Source organism: Podarcis bocagei (genome assembly GCF_964188305.1).
Source record: "Podarcis bocagei genome assembly, chromosome: 3".
NCBI classification, from domain to species: domain Eukaryota; kingdom Metazoa; phylum Chordata; class Lepidosauria; order Squamata; family Lacertidae; genus Podarcis; species Podarcis bocagei.
This window is the reverse complement of record NC_138127.1, coordinates 95628584-95650039: the sequence shown is the minus strand read 5'-3', so window position 1 is coordinate 95650039 and position 21456 is coordinate 95628584. Positions and strand designations below refer to the sequence as shown.

The 21456-nt window shown below is 46.8% G+C and overlaps 1 protein-coding gene across 3 annotated transcripts in view; it reads left to right on the top strand.

Moving 5' to 3' along the window:
* The window catches only part of FSHR (follicle stimulating hormone receptor), a 99765-nt gene that overhangs the window by 19591 nt on the left and 58718 nt on the right, over window positions 1-21456 (top strand). For all 3 annotated transcript variants that reach the window (XR_014006497.1, XM_081188550.1, XM_081188551.1), the window contains exon 2: window positions 15038-15109. Coding sequence is in view for 2 of the 3 variants with exons in the window: in XM_081188550.1 (XP_081044676.1) it covers window positions 15038-15109 (72 nt within the window). In the remaining variant the exon portion in view is untranslated. The remainder of the gene's footprint in view (window positions 1-15037; window positions 15110-21456) is intronic.

Sequence of the window (21456 nt, the reverse complement as noted above, 5' to 3'; positions counted from 1 at the left end):
TTCCCCAGTTATATTTATTGTACCTAGCGTTTGGCGGAGGTAATTCCAGCAACAAAACACATGCTGCTGTCAAGCTGTATAAACTGAAACCAAGCTAAAAGCACTGAATTGCCGCACACAGCCTATAGTCCTGCAGTTCAAAGATTGCAAATTAATTGCATTCAAGGTCCGCCGCAATCTCTAGATACAAAAGCAGGCAGTTCATTCGCTCAAGCGAGCAAGCAATGCCAGCGTTTGAGGGGGAATCGAAGGGAACATTTTAACGTCTGAGTTGCTCCCTGTGTCGTGGTCACAGCAGGAGCAGACAGCATGGGGAGGCACCACCACTGATCTGACCACCGGTTGGTTGGTCACACCATCAATTCATAGAGTTTGGAGGGACCACAAGGGTCCTGTGGTCTAACCCCCTGCAATGAGGGAATCATTTGCCCAATGTGGGGCACAAACCCAGAACCCTGAGATTAAGAGTCTGAGCTATTCCCTCCTGCTACTTACCAGGAGGGGAAGGTGATGGTGAGGTTGGCATGGTTCAGACACACAGGCAAGAGCCCTGGATTGGCCCCACTGTTTCATTTGCACCCAGTGGACCTAGTCCCTCCACATCGACCTCCCAGGAATCAACAACAGTGCAACTGGCCAGAGGTCAAGTAAGTGACAGAGTCCCACCATGTTGTCCACTACTGATTCACAGTGAACTAACTGGGCTCCATGAGCACATGAAGCCGTCTCATACTGAGTCAGACCACTGAGAGTCATGTGGCGTAATGGTTAGAGTGTCAAACTAAGGCCTGGGAGACCAGGGTTCAAATCCCCACTCAAGCATGAAGCTGTAGCCTGAAGGTTTAATCCAACAGTGTGACGCGGCAGCTAAAAAAGCCAATGCAATTCTGGGCTGCATCAATAGGAGTATAGCATCTAGATCAAGGGAAGTAATAGTGCCACTGTATTCTGCTCTGGTCAGACCTCACCTGGAGTACTGTGTCCAGTTCTGGGCACCACAGTTCAAGAAGGACACTGACAAACTGGAACGTGTCCAGAGGAGGGCAACCAAAATGGTCAAAGGCCTGGAAATGATGCCTTATGAGGAACGGCTAAGGGAGCTGGGCATGTTTAGCCTGGAGAAGGGGAGGTTAAGGGGTGATATGATAGCCATGTTCAAATATATAAAAGGAAGTCACATAGAGGAGGGAGAAAGGTTGTTTTCTGCTGCTCCAGAGAAGCGGACACGGAGCAATGGATCCAAACTACAAGAAAGAAGATTCCACCTAAACATTAGGAAGAACTTCCTGACAGTAAGAGCCAGTGGAATTTGCTGCCAAGGAGTATGGTGGAGTCTCCTACTTTGGAGGTCTTTAAGCAGAGGCTTGACAACCATATGTCAGGAGTGCTCTGATGGTGTTTCCTGCTTGGCAGGGGGTTGGACTCGATAGCCCTTGTGGTCTCTTCCAACTCTATGATTCTATGATTCTATGATCCTATGAACTGCATCTTAAATTCAGATGCAAAAAAAGCAAAACAAAAAAACCCTTCCAAAAATTCTCTGCCCTGTTTTTCCAGGAGGAGATGAGGCCAAGCTCTTAAACAATATTAAAATTGTATTAAACAATCATAAAACAGGATCTGCAGCTGCATTCACTTCTCACATGTAAGGAAGGGGGTTTGGGGGGGGGTATTTCATCAAATATTCTTCAGGGGGGTTGACATTATTCAACAGACTGAAGGGAGCTCCAAAAAGATATTAAAAGGGGGAGGTCAGAAAAGTATTTTCTGAGAAATTTCTCCCCAGCCCCTAGTTTTAATTCCATGTTTGTCATTATTTGCTATATCAGAAAAGATTCCCAGCCTTTCCTGCTCTCATTTCCATCGTGGATCTACTACAACCTTTGCATACCTGGCGCTGTCCAAATGTTTTAGACCAAGGAAGTCCAAAACAAATGGAGGGGTCCCAGGTTGGGGGAAGGCTGGTTTCCTGGGTCACTTCAGATTTTAAACTCTGATTGTAATGGATTCTTCTTCTTCTTTAATCATCCAGCATTTTTTGGAAGCCGAGAAACCAAACTGTGTGCAGAATCACAACATTCTACATTCATTCTTCAGTTTCTTGTTTTATTAAAAGTCAAAGTTATTTTATAATCCAGATTTCCGCACTGCTGTGAACATTTTGAGATTCAGCAGAGGGAGGGAGAGGCCGAAAGCAGCAATGCTTTCAAACACTTGCAATACTTTCCTGTGTGTAATGTTTCTCTTGCCTTGCCGGGAAGCAGCCCAGATAAGCTACTAGTCCACAGCCCATCTCCTTTTCTGTTATTTATTATTTAGATCGTTTTTGCAAAGTTCCTCACATCCAATAATCATTAAGTGTCACTGCTGAGGAAATCAGCTGCTCCTTGCTGAAAAGAAAATAACTTTCATGCCCCGTTTGAATCACAAACAGTACTTTGTGTATTGGGTTGAAGGTTGTTGGGTTGTTTTTTTCTTGCTGGGATTCTGCCGGCCTTGCATTTCTACCAAAGCGCTGTATTTCGGTTAGTAAGGACATTAGCGTGCCACAGAACATTATGAAGCATATTGCAAAATGGATGGAGAGCAGAGAAACAACTTCTGGAGTTGGAGAGATTTAATTGACTGTCAAAGGTTCAGTGTTGCGTTCTTGAAATTCGTTTGTGGGAGGAGGGAAGAAAAACCCTGGTAGAAATAAAGAAGATCTGTTGAGCAGAAAACGAAGGTGTCCCTCTCACCTTCTTTTGATTATCTATACATCATCCTCAGCACTGATAAGGACCCTCATGTATTGTATACAATGTAAGCCTAAACAATGGGCTGCCAGAGAACTCCGTGTGCACCATGAGAAAAACATTTATTAAATACGGAATGGGTTCTGAGAGTCCAGAGAACTCCATCAGAAAGGAGGCTTCCTGTTGCAATTCTGCATGATTCATTGCTCTGATCTTGCCTCTCATTCTGCCCCATCTCTGCATAAGATCATAGAATCATAGAATCATAGAGTTGGAAGAGACCACAAGGGCCATCGAGTCCAACCCCCTGCCAAGCAGGAAACACCATCAGAGCACTCCTGACATATGGTTGTCAAGCCTCTGCTTAAAGACCACCAAAGAAGGAGACTCCACCACACTCCTTGGCGGCAAATTCCACTGTCAAACAGCTCTTACTGTCAGGAAGTTCTTCCTAATGTTTAGGTGGAATCTTCTTTCTTGTAGTTTGGATCCATTGCTCCGTGTCCGCTTCTCTGGAGCAGCAGAAAACAACCTTTCTCCCTCCTCTGTATGACATCCTTTTATATATTTGAACATGGCTATCATATCACCCCTTAACCTCCTCTTCTCCAGGCTAAACATGCCCAGCTCCCTTAGCCATTCCTCATAAGGCATCGTTTCCAGGCCTTTGACCATTTTGGTTGCCCTCCTCTGGACACGTTCCAGTTTGTCAGTGTCCTTCTTGAACTGTGGTGCCCAGAACTGGACACAGTACTCCAGGTGAGGTCTGACCAGAGCAGAATACAGTGGCACTATTACTTCCCTTGATCTAGATGCTATACTCCTATTGATGCAGCCCAGAATTGCATTGGCTTTTTTAGCTGCCGTGTCACACTGTTGGCTCATGTCAAGTTTGTGGTCAACCAAGACTCTTAGATCTTTTTCACATGTACTGCTCTCAAGCCAGGTGTCACCCATCTTGTTTTGGTGCCTCTCATTTTTTTTGCCCAAGTGCAATACTTTACATTTCTCCCTGTTAAAATTCATCTTGTTTGTTTTATGTCATTTTGGCATTCGGTTATTCCCAGTGTAAAGAGACATGGCAATATTCGGGTCAGGAAGATAATGGTCTTGCAGTGAGGGGGACATGGGTTGGTCCCTTCATCGTAGACAGGCTATTAGGCTTATGTCAACCCTGGGACTCTGCAGGAGTAGCAGACCTATTTGGAAGGTCTGAACCTGCAGTAAGAGCTGTTCAGCAGTGGAACGGACTCCCACAAGACATGGTGGGCTCTCCATCCTTGGAGGATTTTAGGCAGAGGCTGGACGGCCATCTGCCATGGATGCTTTAGCTGAGATTCCTGCATTGCAGGGGGTTGGACTAGATGACCCCTGGGGTCCCTTCCATCTCTAAGATTTTGTGATTCTATGATTCTATGAAACCTTAACTTCTGCAATAACCGTTTCATTTTCTTAAGGGAAATTTAAAAAAAAACAAACTGCAATGCACGAGTTAAATTTAGATCGGTGGTACTTGAAAAAATATTCTCTCTGGCTTTAATTTAAGTGCCTGCATCTGTGGCCTTGAACACAGAATAACTCAAGTGGAGTGGTTCTGTGCAGCAATTGATAAAAGAGACAGTGAATTCTTTGTCCTGACTTTTTTCCCTGAGTATCGGTGTTGAGACTGGGAGCACTATGTTTTGGAGACTAACCCATGCTGCTGAAGGGCATGTAGCGAAGTGTTTTGTGTTGTTGCAGATTCTTCCAGAAGTGCCCGTGCAACTATCTGCCTTTATTTCTGTCTCTGCCCTGCGCCTCATGCTCAGATTAACTAATTGGCAAAAATGCCCATCATTGTCACGGGCAGGAGATTTGTGGAAGGAGATCCTGTATATTTCGGCGACTATTTCTACGCCTCTCTGACTGTCCCACCCACAGAGATGCCTTGCACCACCTTTACCGCAGCCTCCACCCATATCGGGAGGGGAAGGTAGATCTTTGCACTCACTGCAAGAATCCTCGAGTGAATCACTTTACTTTTTCTCGGTGGAATGAAACAGAAATTATTCTCTTATTGGAGAGAAAGCAAAGAAGGTGCAGTTTCTTTGAGGATCTGCTGGGGAAAGCCCTACACCAAAATTATGCATGGCGTGGGGGAACAAGGACAAAGGGGGGGAAATCCCTCTCTCATGCTAGAACAGGGGTTGACAAGGTTTACCTTGCATGGGCTGGTTCACTCCAGCAGAGATGAATCCATGGGCCAGATTGCACCCGCGATTTCCAGTGTCTGTGTCTGCGCAGACGTGATTTCCAGCGCCACAGAAGTGAGTACAGTGGTACTTCGGGTTACAGATGCTTCAGGTTACATACGCTTCAGGTTACAGACTCCGCTAACCCAGAAATAGTACCTCGGGTTAAGAACTTTGCTTCAGGATGAGAACAGAAATCGTGCTCCGGCAGTGCGGCAGCAGCAGGAGGCCCCATTAGCTAAAGTGGTGCTTCAGGTTAAGAACAGTTTCAGGTTAAGTACGGACCTCTGGAACGAATTAAGTACGTAACCAGAGGTACCACTGTACCTGCGCCGTGCTGTGCTGGTTTAGCACAGCGCGCGGGGACTAGCCGAGTAGGTGGCTTGGTTTGGGGGCAGCTCGTGGGCCAGTTAAACGACCCCCATGGGGCGCTTGTGGCCCATGGGCCTTAGGTTGCCTACCCCTGTGCTAGAACTTCATTACACAGCACAGAAACTATGGGACTCACGGTCACAAGAGGTAGTGATGGGCCCCCAGCTTGGATGGGTGGAAAAGTGGGTTCAGTTAGTTGTATTGCAAGGCCTGTGGTTGGATGAGAGATGGTGATGTATTGGGGTGGCAGAAGGCAACTGAGCAGAGGATGAGCAGCTAAAATGACATATTGTTGTTGTTTAGTCATTTAGTCGTGTCCGACTCTTCGTGACCCCATGGACCAGAGCACGCCAGGCACTTCTGTCTTCCACTGCCTCCCGCAGTTTGGTCAAACTCATGTTCGTAGCTTTGAGAACACTGTCCAACCATCTCGTCCTCTGTCGTCCGCTTCTCCTTGTGCCCTCCATCTTTCCCAACATCAGGGTCTTTTCCAGGGAGTCTTCTCTTCTCATGAGGTGACCAAAGTGTTGGAGCCTCAGCTTCAGGATCTGTCCTTCCAGTGAGCACTCAGGGCTGATTTCCCTCAGAATGGATAGGTTTGATCTGCCATGGCAAAGGGGCTTAAATAACTCAGAGAAGCTATGAGCTATACCGTGCAGGGCCACCCAAGATAGACAGGTCATAGTGGAGAGTTTTGACTAAACGTGATCCACCTGGGGCAGGAACCGGCAAGCCACTCCAGTATCCCTGCCAAGAAAACTCCATGGACAAAGACAACAGGCAAAATGACATATATTTTACTTAAATAATGTGTGTCCTAATTGAAATGCTCTTGCAGATTCTTTGAATTCTGTCCTGTAATGCATTGCTGAATCAAGTCTGACTGAGTAGGAATTCAGTGTGAGCATCTGTACTTGATCACCCTCCAAGAGGAATTTTCCCCATAGTGTACATTGAAAAGGTAAAGGACCCCTGGACGGTTAGGTCCATTCAAAGGCAACTATGGTGTTGTGGTGCTCATCTCACTTTCAGGCCAAGAGAGTCATTGTTTGTCCACAGACAGCTTTCCGGGTCATGTGGCCAGCATGACTAAACCACTTCTGGCACAACGGAACACCGAGACGGAAACCAGAGTGCACGGAAATGCTGTTTACATTCCCGCTGCAGCAGTATCTATTTATCTACAGTGGTACCTCGGGTTACATATGCTTCAGTTACAGACTCTGCTAACCCAGAAATAGTACCTCGGGTTAAGAACTTTGCTTCAGAATGAGAACAGAAATTGTGCTCCGGAAGCACAGTGGCAGCAGGAGGCCCCACTAGCTAAAGTGGTGCTTCAGGTTAAGAACAGTTTCAGGTTAAGAACGGACCTCTGGAACGAATTAAGTACTTAACCCAAGGTACCACTGTACTTGCACTGGCCTGCTTTTGAACTGCTGGGTTGGTAGAAGCTGGGACAGAGCTCACCCCATTGTGGGGCTTCGAACTGCCAACCTTCCAGCTGGCAAGCCCAAGAGGCTCGGTGGTTTAGACCAGTGTTTCCCAACCTAGGGCCTCCAACTGTTTTTGGACTACAACTCCCATCATCCCTAGCTAGCAAGACCAGTGGTCAGGGATGATGGGAATTGTAGTTCAAAAACAGCTGGAGGCCCAAGGTTGGGAAACACTGGTTTAGACCACAGCACCATCTGCATCCCTCGTATGTTGAAAGTAGCCTGCTGTGTGAAGGTTAACAAATATATTCATTGCTCTGCTCACTGTTGCCTCCCTGCTCCTTGCTCGCCACTGGCATGTGGCCCTGAAAAGGTTGTCCTGAATAGAATTCAGCCCTCAGAATGGAAAAAAAGATTTGTTTGCTCCTGATTTTATAACACAATATGTAGTATAAGCTGATGTTTGAGGGAGAGTTGGATGTGATGAGCCAATCCTTGTCTGGCATCCTTGTTTCCATGCCTGTTTTGTCTCCGCTGCCATTGTAAGAGACCGGGAAGCATCTCCAAGATGGTACGAGGCACGCAACTAATCACATTGCAAACAGGCTTCTTTTAGGAAATTAAACTCCTCAGCAAATATCTGCTCCTGACAAAATACACATTGCTTCAGAGGCTTAGGGAAAGATAACATCACACTATTACTTCCAAGATGAAAGCAAAAATGTTCTTCAGAACCCTTTCACAGTTATCGCTTTGGAACGGAGACCGGTGACATAGGATTACAGTTACTGTATCTTGCTGGAGTTTAATTTTTGTATATTTTAAGAAGAAGGAAAAAAACCCTGCTTTAGTGTGGTGCTTTACATAAGTAATAATGTTTAAAAGAGATGATAAATATCAGGATAAATATCATGACTTGGCGTTTTGGGCAAGCTAAAGGGAATAATTTGACAATGCGTGTTCGTTCTGATTAACTGCATGTAGCTTTCAAATGGCTGAGATAAATGGGTTTGGAGGAGGGCTTTGCAACAACCTAAACAAAAATGTGGCATTATGAGCCATGGATCAGACGTTGCTTGCTAGTACAGCTAATGGCCCAATTTCCTGGATTCTGCAATTACGGAGCAGAATCTCAGTCTCAGAGGAGGTGCGTGCAAAACACCTGCAGGGTGGGTGTGTTTGTATGTTGCGTTCGTGAGAGAAAAGACTGAGAGAGTGGATCTGCTCAGGTGCCGCTGGGGAAGAAGCACAGGGATTCGGGGCGAATCAATACGCAGCTATTCTTTGAAATTCGCACTTCTCTGGATTTTGCAATGCAAGTAATGTGTACCAAATGGCACACAGCAGGGGGAAGGGTGCATAAGAATGCATCGATTTGTGAAAATACCATGTGAAAATGCTGTGCGTTAGGGAAAACTGCTTGCAAAAAATGTGCACATTGGGGGGGAAATGTGCAATAAAATGGAGATAAATATTTTGTAGTCTTTCAAGACCCGAACTATGAAAATTTCAAGGCTTGCTTCTATTAATTCCCCAAGGCAGAAATTTGTACAAATTGCCTAATCCAGAAATATGCATTATCAACTAAAAATCTCACATGTGGCCCCTTTCAGAGAAGCAGCTACAGTGGTACCTCTGGTTAAGTACTTAATTCGTTCCGGAGGCTTGTTCTTAACCTGAAGCACCACTTTACCAAATGGGGCCTCCTGCTGCCGCCGCGCCACTGGAGCACAATTTCTGTTCTCATCCTGAAGCAAAGTTCTTAACCTGAAGCACTGTTTCTGGCTTAGCGGAGTCTGTAACCTGAAGCGTATGTTACCTGAAGCGTATGTAACCTGAGGTACCACTGTATTCAGAAGGGCAGCTCCTGGAGAGCAAACTCAGAGGTGTGGTCTAGTTGGGAAAGTTACTGGTAGTCTCTGCAAGTTCCCAGGCCTCAACAGCAATGAAGTTTTGTTCTACACATAACTCAGCTTGTAGCGAATTTCTATGTAAAGAGCAGAGGGAAACTCACCAAGTTAAGCCGCTGGGGAGTTCTACTTGGGATCATTCAGTCCTGTAATAATGTAAGCAAGTCTCATAGACGGGGATGCGCAGAACTGCACCGAGAGAGACATCAGAAATGTGTGTGTTTGCTAGGACTGGGGTGATGGTGTGTTTCAGTCTTCAAATCCGTAAGTTGGATTTTGGTCAGAGAAAATGGTTCAAAACAAGATTCCTATTTTCATGTAATGGCCTAGATTAGAGTTCCTGGAACAACGGGAGAGCCTACTTCACAAAGAGGAAGAAAAGCTGCAGAATGCCGTGATAAATATTTATTACCAGTTGATGGACCGGCATGCATTTTGAGCAATGCACTTTTTATTTTATTTTTTAAAAAAGGATAATAAATAAAAGATAGAGCATCTCTTTACAGCTGCTGCCGTAACTCCCCAAGATGCTGAAAGTTACCTGTAACAAGCAGCACTCTCTCTCTCTCTCTCTTTCATAGTATATCAGAGTTGCACAAGAAAATGAAAGGATTAACCATAATCTTAATGTGTCAAGCAGAGGTTCAGCAGCAGGAAATGCAGTTTGCCAGCCAGGAAGTGCAAAGTGTTAGTGGGGAAGGTGCAATTTGCACTGGAGAAACAGCTGGATGGAGGGATTGCTTAACTCTTCTCTTGCTCATAGCTTTTTCTTCCTACAGCCCTCATCCCCATCTGCTTTTCTCTTCTTGACTGGGGTTCTGGACCTGTTTGCCTTGTCATGGAGGGAGTGGGGGATGGGTTGAAGGAAGCGGTGCAAGAGGAAGCAGCAGGTAAAGGAGGGGCAGCAGGTTAAACACACCCACCCTTCTTGCAGATATTAATATTGTGCAGCATGAAGTGACTGGATGCGTAAGAACTCTTTGAATAATATTTTTATGGGTCTGAGCAATGTTCCCGCCTCCCACCAGTAGAAATAAAGACACGTGACACCATTATTTAGGTTAATGAGCTAAAATTGGCCACAACTTTATTGGTTACAGGTAAAGAGCGGTATTGGTTTAGGCATTGGTCCTATCCTACTATCCGGCTTCAGCCTGCTTGCTTGAAGACCGGGAAGGGTTAACCACCAGCAGGGGGAGCCCTGCTGATGCACATCAACTAGGAACTCCCCCGGGGCGTGCCTTGGGCCCTGGCCTCCCTAGGCTTCGGACGAGGCCACGCCCCCCGGAATCCTTTACCGGACTACTCTTCAATATTTGGGGAAGGTGATGGCACTCCTCCCACACACACACATCTACATAACAATACCTCTACCAATGCCTAACTGCCAAAATCAAAGGAGTTGTGATGATTTGCTACGAGGTAGGCGAAAAACCAAATGGCCAGTGCCAATTTGCCAAGTGGAAAAAATTCCTACCAGGCCCCTTAATGGCGACCAACTGAGGTCCATAGCAAGGTCAGAAGGTAAACCTTAAAGGGCGGGTGGGTGGGAAACCATATCAGCTGCGCGGGCCCAAAGAGGAAGATCCCGGAGCTGCGCCTGCCTTAAATGCGGCAACCCACACACCCCGAGCCAGCCGATTTGCTGGCTCAGGGGATTATGCATCTCAAGGATTTCCCTAATCGCGTGGGGCTGGAAACCAGCCTCTGCGTTCATGTTGGGGGCGTGAGCCCGTAACCCCACCTCCTCCTGATGTCGGAAGTGACTTTATGCATCCAGTCACTTCATGCTCCTCCTTTCGGAAATCGACATGGCTCAGACCCATGAAAATATTATTCAAAGTTTGCTCTTCAGAAGCGTGACAAAACACATCAAATGATACATCCATAACATCTTAGAGACCAACACGGCTACCTACCTGTAACTAGATCCATAACATCTATTGTGCTGTTTGTCCAGCACAGGCTCAGCATCTTAAAAATAATAACTCCAAAAATCAAAATGATGTCTCTCTCCCCCTTCCCAGAATGAGGGAACCTGTCATAGGGGATGCCAGGTTGTGCCCCCTTGTGCCCTTTCGAAAATCTGTGCCAGGGCCATGGCTGCCCTGTCCTTTCTCACACTACACCCCGTGGATTGGTATTTTAAAAAAATATATATTTATTTAACACAGAAGTATATGCACTGATCTGATATACATCCCCCCATATAGGATATATGACATGCTAGTGCCAGCTGCAGCCATCAGAGTTCATTCTCCAAGCTACCATGAGGCCGATTCTAGAGAATGTGGCTCAGAGAGTGCAGGCATGAACTGTAATGCGGCAATGTTATGCCATTGCTCGCATCACCAAGTCCAAGATACAGGTCTCCAGCCCACGCAGATTTAATTTGGTAAGGGCTGGAGAAGAAAGAGAAAAGGGTGATTTTGGAACAACGTTGGAAGGACAGGTTGATTCAAAATTGTTATTACGAAAGAAATCTGTGCTCCGAGGAGATAAAAAGTGGAGATTCATCTCTCAGGCAAGGCTGCTGAGGCAAAAAAAAAGACAAGAAAAAACCCTCCAGTAATTCAAGAAACAATTAGCTGTCACTTCTCAGGGGTAGCAGACTGTGAAAAGTAGTTAGATGGTGATATAATCTTTGTATTATGACTGGCTTTGGAAGAAAATTCTCATGGCGGTGAATCTAGAGTCAATCCTGCGTGAGGCCATTTTTTATCATGCGGCCATATTTAGTTGGCAGAATCAACCTACTCAGACTTCAGCTCAGGTGATGGATAGAGACTGGGGGAGAAATCCAGTCCTGTCAGCTTTTTTGTGTGAACACACCTGTCCTGGCCCTCACTATGCCTGGAGTACTCAGCCTCAAAATTTAATGCGCAAATCAGATTGGTACCTAGGTAAGGCACAGCAGGTATGTAAGAGACTAAGGCATTGATCCCATACACTAAGGCATTCATCCCACAAGTACAATGGTCCCTGCCTTTTCCTTTTGAAAGACAGAGTGGGAACAGCAGTTGTTGTTGTTGTTGTTGTTGTTGTTTTTGTTGTCGTCATCATCATCATTATTCATACCCTGCCCATCTCGCTGGGTTTCCCCAGCCACTCTGTGTGGCTTCCAACAAAATATTAAAATACAATAGTCCTTCAGATATTAACAGCTTCCCTAAACAGGGCTGCCTTCAGATGTCTTCTAAAAGTCTGGTAGTTGTTTTTTTCCTTTGACATCTGATCGGAGGGTGTTCCACAGGACAGGTGCCACTACCGAGAAGGCCCTCTGCCTGGTTCCCTGTAACCTCACCTCTCGCAGTGAGGGATCTGCCAGAAGGCCCTCAGCTCTGGACCTCAGCATCCGGGCAGAACGATGAGGGCGGAGACACTCCTTCAGGTATACTGGACTGAAGCCGTTTAGGGCTTTAAAGGTCAGCACCAACACTTTGAATTGTGCTCGGAAATGTACTGGGAGCCAATGCAGGTCTCTCAGGACTGGTGTTATAAGGTCTTGGCAGCCGCTCCCAGTCACTAGTCTAGCTGCTGCATTCTGGATTAGTTGTAGTTTCCGGGCCACCTTCAAAGGTAGCCCCATGTAGAGCGCGTTGCAGTAGTCCAAGTGAGAGATAACTAGAGCATGCACCACTCTGGCGAGACAGTCTGTTGGCAGATAGGGTCTCAGCCTGTGTACTAGATGGAGCTGGTAGACAACTGCCCTGGACACAGTTAGTGGCCAGAGTCTCAGGATTGGGCAAACAAAAGGACACTTCTTTGAGTAAGTTGGGCTTGTGATGTCTGTTTGCGCCAGCGCTAACATCTCCATGTCCATGTCCTTGCATGTGGGGTTGGAGCAAAGTCAGCATCCAATTTACCCTCAGTTTGCCTCCTGAAGAGGCTTTCATTAATAGGAGGAGATGCTGGAGGTTTCTCCACAGCAAGAGGTGTATGATCGGGGTGCCCAGTGCCATAGGGGCATAACACTCCCCTGTCAACCTGCTTGGTCCCTCTCCTGGACCCAGGTCTCCATTCTTTGGGCTTCTGACCTCCTTCCCAGGCTCAGACACTTATTGGGGTCCTGACTTCACTTCTCCCATCCCACAAGAACACTCTCTGGTGTCATCTACATCCAGCTCCTTGAGCTCCACCAGGATCTAACCATTCCTGGCACTCCATGAGACTCACGGCGCTTCCTAATTTGCACTTCTGAAACAATATGGGAACTGAAATGCAGCTGTCCTAAAAAGCTGCCTTCTGGCAAATCACACCTTTGGCCCATCTAGCTCAGCAAGGCCTACACTGACTGGCAGCCGCTCTCAAAGGTTTCAGACAAGGGGCCTGCCCTGTGTGCTGGGGACAGGGATGGGGCAATCCATCTATTTCATTTTCTCATTTTTCCAATCTTCAGCTGTCCACCAGTCCTTATGCACTGGTTTGGAAAGCGAAAGTGGAGAATTAAGTCCTCATGAAAACCCATCAGTATCTTAACGTGACTTTCTCCTAATATACAGATTTTTTAATACAGTTTTAGCCTTTTCGCAAAGCAGTCTTCCCTAATATACCGTATTTTTCGCCCTATAGGACGCACCGTCCCATAAGACGCACCTAGTTTTTTGGGGGGGAAATAAAGGGGAAAAAATTATTTCCCCCCCAGGCGCGGGGCTGGGGCAGCCCGAGCTTCCCCCGACCCCAGCCCCCAAACAGGCAGCTCTCTGCAAGCCGTGGGAGCCCAGCGGTGGCTCCCACTGCTTGAGGAGAGATCCGCGAAGCCTGGACGCGCTGAGATCAGCGCGCGCAGGCTTCGGGATGCCGGCAACTCTCCCCAAGCAGCGGGAGCGTTCCCGCTGCTTGGGGAGAGATCCGCGAAGCCTGGGCGCGCTGAGATCAGCGCGCGCAGGCTTCGGGATGCCGGCAACTCTCCCCAAGCAGCGGGAGCGTTCCCGCTGCTTGGAGAGAGATCCGCGAAGCCTGGGCGCGCTGAGATCAGCGCGCGCAAGCTTCGGGATGCCGGCAACTCTCCCCAAGCAGCGGGAGCGTTCCCGCTGCTTGTGGAGAGATCCGCGAAGCCTGGGCGCGCTGAGATCAGCGCGCGCAGGCTTCGGGATGCCGGCAACTCTCCCCAAGCAGCGGGAACGTTCCCGCTGCTTGGGGAGAGATCCGCGAAGCCTGCACGTGCTGGGATCAGCGCTTGCAGGCTTCGGGATGCCGGCAACTCTCCCCAAGCAGCGGGAACGTTCCCGCTGCTTGGGGAGAGATCCGCAAAGCCTGGGTGCGCTGAGATCAGCGTGCGCAGGCTTCGGGATGCCGGCAACTCCCCCAAGCAGCGGGACCGTTCCGCTGCTTGAGGAGAGGTCCGCAAAGCCTGGAGAGCGAGAGGGGTCACTGCGCACCTACCGCTCTCGCTCTCCAGGCTTCAGCGAAAGCCTGCATTCGCCCCATAGGACGCACCCACATTTCCCCTTCATTTTTGGAGGGGAAAAAGTGCGTCTTATAGGGCGAAAAATACGGTAATCCATATGGTGTTATTTCCCCCAGTATATAGGCACATCTATGCATACTTTAAATCGTATGAAGTTTCGTACACATTGGTCGACTGGAGAAGTGCTCTGCAAAATTCAAAAAAAAAATGTGAATTTTGATTGGTGGCTGTGTTTCATTCCACATACAGTCATGCCTCTTGTTACGTTTGCTTCAGGTTAATTTTTTTCATGTTGCATCCCATGGCAACACGGAAGGCAACCCAGAAAGGGTTACTTCTGGGTTTCGCCACTCGTGCATGTGCAGACACTCAAAATGATGTCATACGCATGCGCAGAAGCAATGAATCACGACCCGTGCATGCGCAGGCGCGGGTTGCCTTCCGCTCATGTTGCAAACAGGGCTCCGGAAAGGATCCTGTTCGCAACCAGAGGTACCTCTGTACTGTGTATTATTTTGGAGAGTGTGGATTAGGTAAAGTCTCCTTCAAATGCAAATTGAAGAGACTTTGTCTTCCATTCCTGGCCTTCCCTTGTGCTCATCCAGCATTACATCAGCTACATCACTCTGGGATCATGTTTTGCCAACCATATATTCTGTTAGGGGTATGTGAGAGAAAAACAGAATAAAATAAGTGAATCACAGACAGAATATATAGATATTTCAACAAGTCAACTATTAGAATAAAAGCTCATGCTGAAGTCATCTTGGGGGGAAAGGGGGGGATGAGCAAGTTGGCATCAGAATGTGTTCCTATGAAGTTTAACATTGTCTTGGCATGGGATTTTAATTCTCTTTGTCCAAAACGTGAACTGTGCTAATTACTTATCAAGCTATGCTTAATACATAAATATGTTTTGTTTTCCCCCACCCCCTTGTATTTTCAGGGTATTTTTCCTCACCAAAATAAGAATCATACCGAAAGGAGCTTTCTTGGGACTCGATGAAGTTGAAAAAATGTATGTACCTCCATATTCACTCATTACATTTGTAGAATGATGTAGAAGGCTACAGTATTTTTGGTTTGGGGTTGTTTTTCCCCTCTCTTCCCTAGACCTGGACTGTGCTTTAATTAAGCTATCAGCTCACCGCTCCCATAGGAGCCTTCTCTTCATTCACTTAAGGACTGGGGGGGGGGGTGAAGGAGAGTTTGCAAAGCCAATCTTCCAAAGCGGCGTTGCCACAATTACATCTGTGCATCCTTATGAAATAGGTTTTTCAATAAGGAGTTGATTGGTGGGCACTTATGAAGCAAAAGGAGATCACAAGAGAAGAGCAGAATCTGTAAGGCGACTTAAGGGCTGGTTCTTCTTCATGTGGTGGCACTGCGGTCTAAACCACTGAATCTCTTGGGCTTGCTAATCAGAAGGTCAGCAGTTCAAATCCCCACGACAGAGTGAGCTCCCGTTGTTCTGTCCCAGCTCCTTCCAAGCTAGCAGTTCTGGGGCACGCAAAGTAGTTGCACTGGGAAGTATTAAATAGAGACTCACCGATCCAACTGTCCATTGTGAAGGGTGCATAGACTGACAGCTGCCTTAAGCATATGATGATGCTGAAGCTGCACTCCTTCATTCATTCAGGGGCACTGTGTTCCATTTTGCCCCCCTCATTGCCGCCCCACTGCTGGCACCGTGCGTCTCTCACCTACCTTGCATGGCGGTTACTTAGAACTAGTTCCTGAGAACCTCAGGAGGTTGAGTGCCCTTGCACCCAGGTCCTGCTTGCAGGTTTCCTATAGGCATCTGGTGGCTCTTGCTAGACTAAATGGGCCACTGGACTGATCTAGCAGGCCTCATTCTGTGTCCTTGGCAAAGACTGGTACTAGTTCAGTTGTGGAGGTTGGGCCATGCGGGTGAACTTGGCTCTGCCCCACCAACCTGACTTCTTATTTACAGCAAGTCTAGGGGAGATCACTGGCCTGTCAGCTTCTTGCTAAGTCTCCATGTTTGCCTTTGTAGGAACCCCTTAGAGAGGAGGTTGGAGACAAAACTAGGATCAGTTGACTTTACCTGCCACTGGCAATTGGCTGTAATTATTATTATTATTATTATTATTATTATTATTATTATTATTATTTATTTATTTATTTATACCCCGCCCATCTGGCTGGGTTTCCCCAGCCACTCTGGGCGGCTCCCAATAGAATATTAAAAACACGGCAAAACATCAAACATTATAAACTTCCCTAAACAGGGCTGCCTTCAGATGTCTTCTAAAAGTCAGATAGTCGTTTTTTTTCTTCTTACCGAGAAGGCCCTCTGCCTCGTTCCCTGTAACCTCACTTCTCACATTGAGGGAACCACGAGAAGGCCCTCGGAGCTGGACCTCAGTGTCCAGGCAGAATGATGGGGGTGGAGACGCTCCTTCAGGTATACTGGGTTGAGGCTGTTTAGGGCTTTAAAGTCAGCACAAACACTTTGAATTTTGCTTGGAAACATACTGGGAGCCAATGTAGGTCTTTCAGGACCAGTGTTATATGGTCTCGGCAGCCGCTCCCAGTCACCAGTCAAGCTGCCGCATTGTGTATTGTAGTTTCCGAGTCACTTTCAAAGGTAGCTGCACGTAGAGCGCATTGCAGTAGTCCAAGTAGGAGATAACCAGAGCATGCACCACTCTGGCGGGACAGTCTGCGGGCAGATAGGATCTCAGCCAGAGTACCAGATGAAGCTGGTAGACAGCTGCCCTGGACACAGAACTGACCTGCTCCTCCATGGACAGCTCTGAGTCCAAAATGTAGCTCAGTAATAGAGTACCTGCATCGCATGCAGAACATCTCCAGCATCTCCAGGTAAGACTAAGAGAGGACAGAGTCTGAAATCCTGCCAGTTAGTGTAGATAGCACTGAACTAGGTGGACCAAAGGCAGCTTAGTATGTTCCTGCCTTTAGCCTCCACCCTTCCACCCTGCAAGTCATCCTTGTGGGCCAATACTGGCTTGTTCATTTTTGCTGCAGATCCCTTGCCTCCCAGCAGGGCTCATGGAAGCATGAAGATGACTGCTGAGCCCACCTGTAAACTCTTTCTGTTGTTGTTCGTTACCTGCAGAAACCATATGTCTGCCTTGTATAAAGTGCGAAAAGGGGGGTGTTGACGAGGGAGGAAGCTTGTGACAAAACTGACAAACACTGTTAGCGAAAGAGCAGCCGGGAGGGGGCGGGGGGGGAGAAACACAATGCTAAGCAGGGGAAGTGGCTTTCATTTGAAAATATAGCGATGTGCTGTGGAAACTCTGTGGGGAAACAGTTTAAAGTGTGGCAGCAATGAAAATAGGGGGTTGATGAATATGCAAACGAGACCAATCAGCATCGGCGGCGTCTGCAGATGAGAAGCAGCAATGAAATGTGAAATGGCTCACAAATCAAAAATATAACCCATAAAACATTCATTGGAAATATTCATGATAATGGAGGGGCACAAACTATATAATCAAGTGATATATTTGCATATAAAAAAGGAGACCCCCTTGGATGAGATTCTTCCACCTGCCTCCCCCCCACCCCACAATATCATACACACACACAAAAACCAAGATTAAAGTCAACGGTAGGCTATTTAAAGGAAATGGCTATTAGTAATATGATGCCTCCATGTGGTAAAATGTATTTTTCCTAGAGTATACAAATTAGATACTTCAATACACATGCGGCGCGCTGTGTTAGCACGAAGCTAGCGGGGAAAGAAATTCCCACAATGGATATATTCGCTGCAGAAGTTTAGTGAATTAAAAATTTCATGTCTGTGAGAAGGGAATGGATGACTTCAAACAGGCTCTCGAGGACCCATCTGCAGGGCCTATCGACTGAAGAGAGAGCTTAATGGAAAAACGTCATTGTGCTGAATTTTGTAGGGGGAGAGAAAAACAACTTTTCCACAGAGGGGAAAGCTTTTGCATTGGGAAGAGATTCGAGCCTATCATCCCACAGGGTGTGGATCTGCATAAATGTAATGAGATCTGCACCGGGGTGCTCAGATACGGTTAAGGCTTGTGAATAACTAAGCCACTGCACATTGGTATGCGAGGTGCAGATCGGAGACGCTTTCAGACTGTCACTCTTTAGCAGGTGGAATTCAGTCACATACCAGATAATTCAGGTGGTGCAATTAAAGTGGATTTGGCACTCTCGTGCAGTCAAGATGCTCCTCTCTGTCCCACCCCTAGGGGAAAAAAGAACCGGGCTTTTTGCAATAGGGAAAATGATGGAGAAATGTGAGCTATCTGTTCTAAATTTAGGTGGAAGAAAAATTGCCACGTCTCAGGGCTTGACCTGAAGTTCCAGGCATTTAGACCCTTTCTCAGTGTCTCCAGGGAAGGGGGTAAAACATGAATGGGGAACCAGTAGGTTGTCTTCCATATGTTTGTTGTTGTTGTTTAGTCATTCAGTCGTGTCCGACTCTTCTTGACCCCGTGGACCAGAGCACGCCAGGCACTCCTGTCTTCCACTGCCTCCCGCAGTTTGGTCAAACTCATGCTGGTAGCTTCGAGAACACTATCCAACCATCTCGTCCTTTGTCGTCCCCTTCTCCTTGTGCCCTCCATCTTTCCCAACATCAGGGTCTTTTCCAGGGAGTCTTCTCTTCTCATGATGTGGCCAAAGTATTGGAGCCTCAGCTTCAGGATCTGTCCTTCCAGTGAGCACTCAGGGCAGATTTCCTTCAGAATGGAGAGGTTTGATCTTCTTGCAGTTCATGGGACTCTCAAGAATCTCCTCCAGCACCATAATTCAAAAGCATCAATTCTTCAGTGATCAGCCTTCTTTATGGTCCAGCTCTCATTTCCATACATCACTACTGGGAAAACCATAGCTTTTACTATACGGACCTTTGTTGGCAAGGTGATGTCTCTACTTTTTAAGATGCTGTCTAGGTTTGTCATTGCTTTTCTCCTTCCATATGTTGCTGGAGTCCAATTTCAAACATTCCTGGACCTTCGCCATGCTGCCTGAGACTGATGGGATTTGGGGGTCTAAGAACAGTTTCCCCAGACCAGGGTAAAGGGGCCAAAACCAAGGGGTTGGACTCATTTCTGCTCTTCTTGATCAGAGATTTTGCTGTAAGCTCTGCTTCCATCAGGCACCGGAGGTGCTAGACACAGCCAGCTTTTCCTCTAGCTAGATGCCCAGACCTTGAACCTAGGATCTCCTTGAGGGACAGCGCCCATCCAGCAAACCTGAGGAATCTGTCACTTTTGCAGAGCCTTCAGGCCTTGATATTTGTGCAGCAAGATTAGTGGCTTCCATAACAGTTGACGGGGCTCCTAGGTGCCATTTCTATTTGGCTATCTTTCACCAACCCAAAATAGAAGGACGTTGCTTCTAATTCCTAGTTGCTCAATAGCCAGTCTCTTGGAGACAGAAAGATGATCTCATTGCAGATGCAGAGCTATGTGCTTAGTTAAGGGATGGGGAATCCATGGTTCTCCAGCTGTTCCTTGGGCTATCAGCTCCCTTCAGGATCAGGTACCATGGCCAATGGTTAGGGATGATAGGGTTTGTACTCCAACATCTGGAGGGCCACTGGTTCCCCCTCTCTGTCTTTGTCTAGTAGGGCTAGCACTCCAACTGTTCTGGGATAGGCCAGTCAGGTCTGTGTCCTCCAAATACATTGTCAGTGGCTGCAAGCAGGAATGCTAGAGGATTCCATCGCAAATGGAAACAGGAGCAGAAATTGCTGCAATTCTCATGCACATCCAAGGTCAGGAGTGGAAAGCACACAAATGAATAGGAGTGGTGTTCACTATCATAGGTACTTTAGTCTGCACACATTATGTAAATAGATATGTTGTTTCCCACAATGTTTTTGGCATTTCCCATCCGTTGTGCTGAAATTAATTATGTAATGAATTGCATAATAAATTCAATTTGCCTTGGCCATAGCGGATAGCAAAACGAATGGTGTAGGTTGTAGCAAAATATGAGCCGAAGCAGTACTGATTGTAACAAATGTAGGGTAGAATGGAAATTGCTTTTGCCCCCCTAGACCCATCCAGACTACAATAGAGATTTGACTCAACCGATCAAAAAACTTTGCTACATCATCTGGACATTGCAACATGGAGCCTAATCTGTCATCTAGCTAGTTTCATGGTGGTAGATTCCTGCAAAAATTGCTGACCCTGCCAAGGAAAACTTGGCCATGGAAGAAAGGTGGCCTGTTGTCTTTTGTGGGAGCGCAGCTGGCACAGCTTTGCCGTAATGAAGCCAAATTTTGGCAATCCAAGGCCTTGTGTGTGACTTCTGAAATCCACAATGGTCCAATAGCATCGCTTAGGTGTCTTGTTTGTTTCCTTTCCCCGATCCCTCTTCTGGCCTGCAAGTGGAACACCTGGCAGCTCGCTTTCTCTTGCCAAGGCCTATCAGTAGGAGAGACCTTGACTATTGTGATACCCTTACAGCTCCTTGAAGAAGTAATAATTTTTTTAAATGGAGCTGATCATTTGTTATTCCTGCCAATAACTCACAGCTGCTATCAAAGAGCAAAGCTTTTGCTTGGCTTGTTTTAAAACTTTTTGAATGAACAGACCAAGAGCGGTGCTCTGTAAAAATGGAGCTTATACATTCTTGGATCATGGTCTCCTCTTACTTGAGGTAAGATCCCAAAATGGGTTAAAGAAATATAAAAGTAAAATATTTACAATCTGAAGAATAGGGTGGGTCCTAAAATCACTCTCCCAGCATCAAAGGCCAGGTAAAGAGGAGTGTTTTCAGCATACAGTGGAGGCTACATAGATAATGAAGTCACATTGTTTTAATTACCTTAAGTATTGAACATGACAGGAAGTGTTGCTCTTCAGCAACACGGTGGCATGAGATGAAATCGGCGGTGATGTAGTTTGCAAGGTATCAAAGGAGCGAGAGCATAGTAATCCTCTGAGTTTATCAAAATGATACCTAAATACATCCTCTGTAGAGTGTCATGTATATAAAGGTCAGTGTTGTTCATTGCAATTCTGTTTCTGGCAAGGGATAACACACAGCAACAGGAAATATGGGCACATTTTGTCCATAACAAGCTTTCTGAGAATTGTTCAAATTTTGAAGGCTGTATCTACAATCTAGTGTTCTGCCAAAGATTATGGGTTGTAGCCAAACTTAGTCAGAATAAAGGTAAAGGTACCCCTGACCGTCAGGTCCAGTCACGGACGACTCTGGGGTTGTGCACTCATCTCGCTCTATAGGCCGAGAGAGCTGGCATTTCTCCACAGACAGCTTCCGGGTCATGTGGCCAGCATGACTAAGCCGCTTCTGGCGAACCAGAGCAGCACACGGAAACACTGTTTACCTTCCCGCTGGAGCGGTGCCTATCTATCT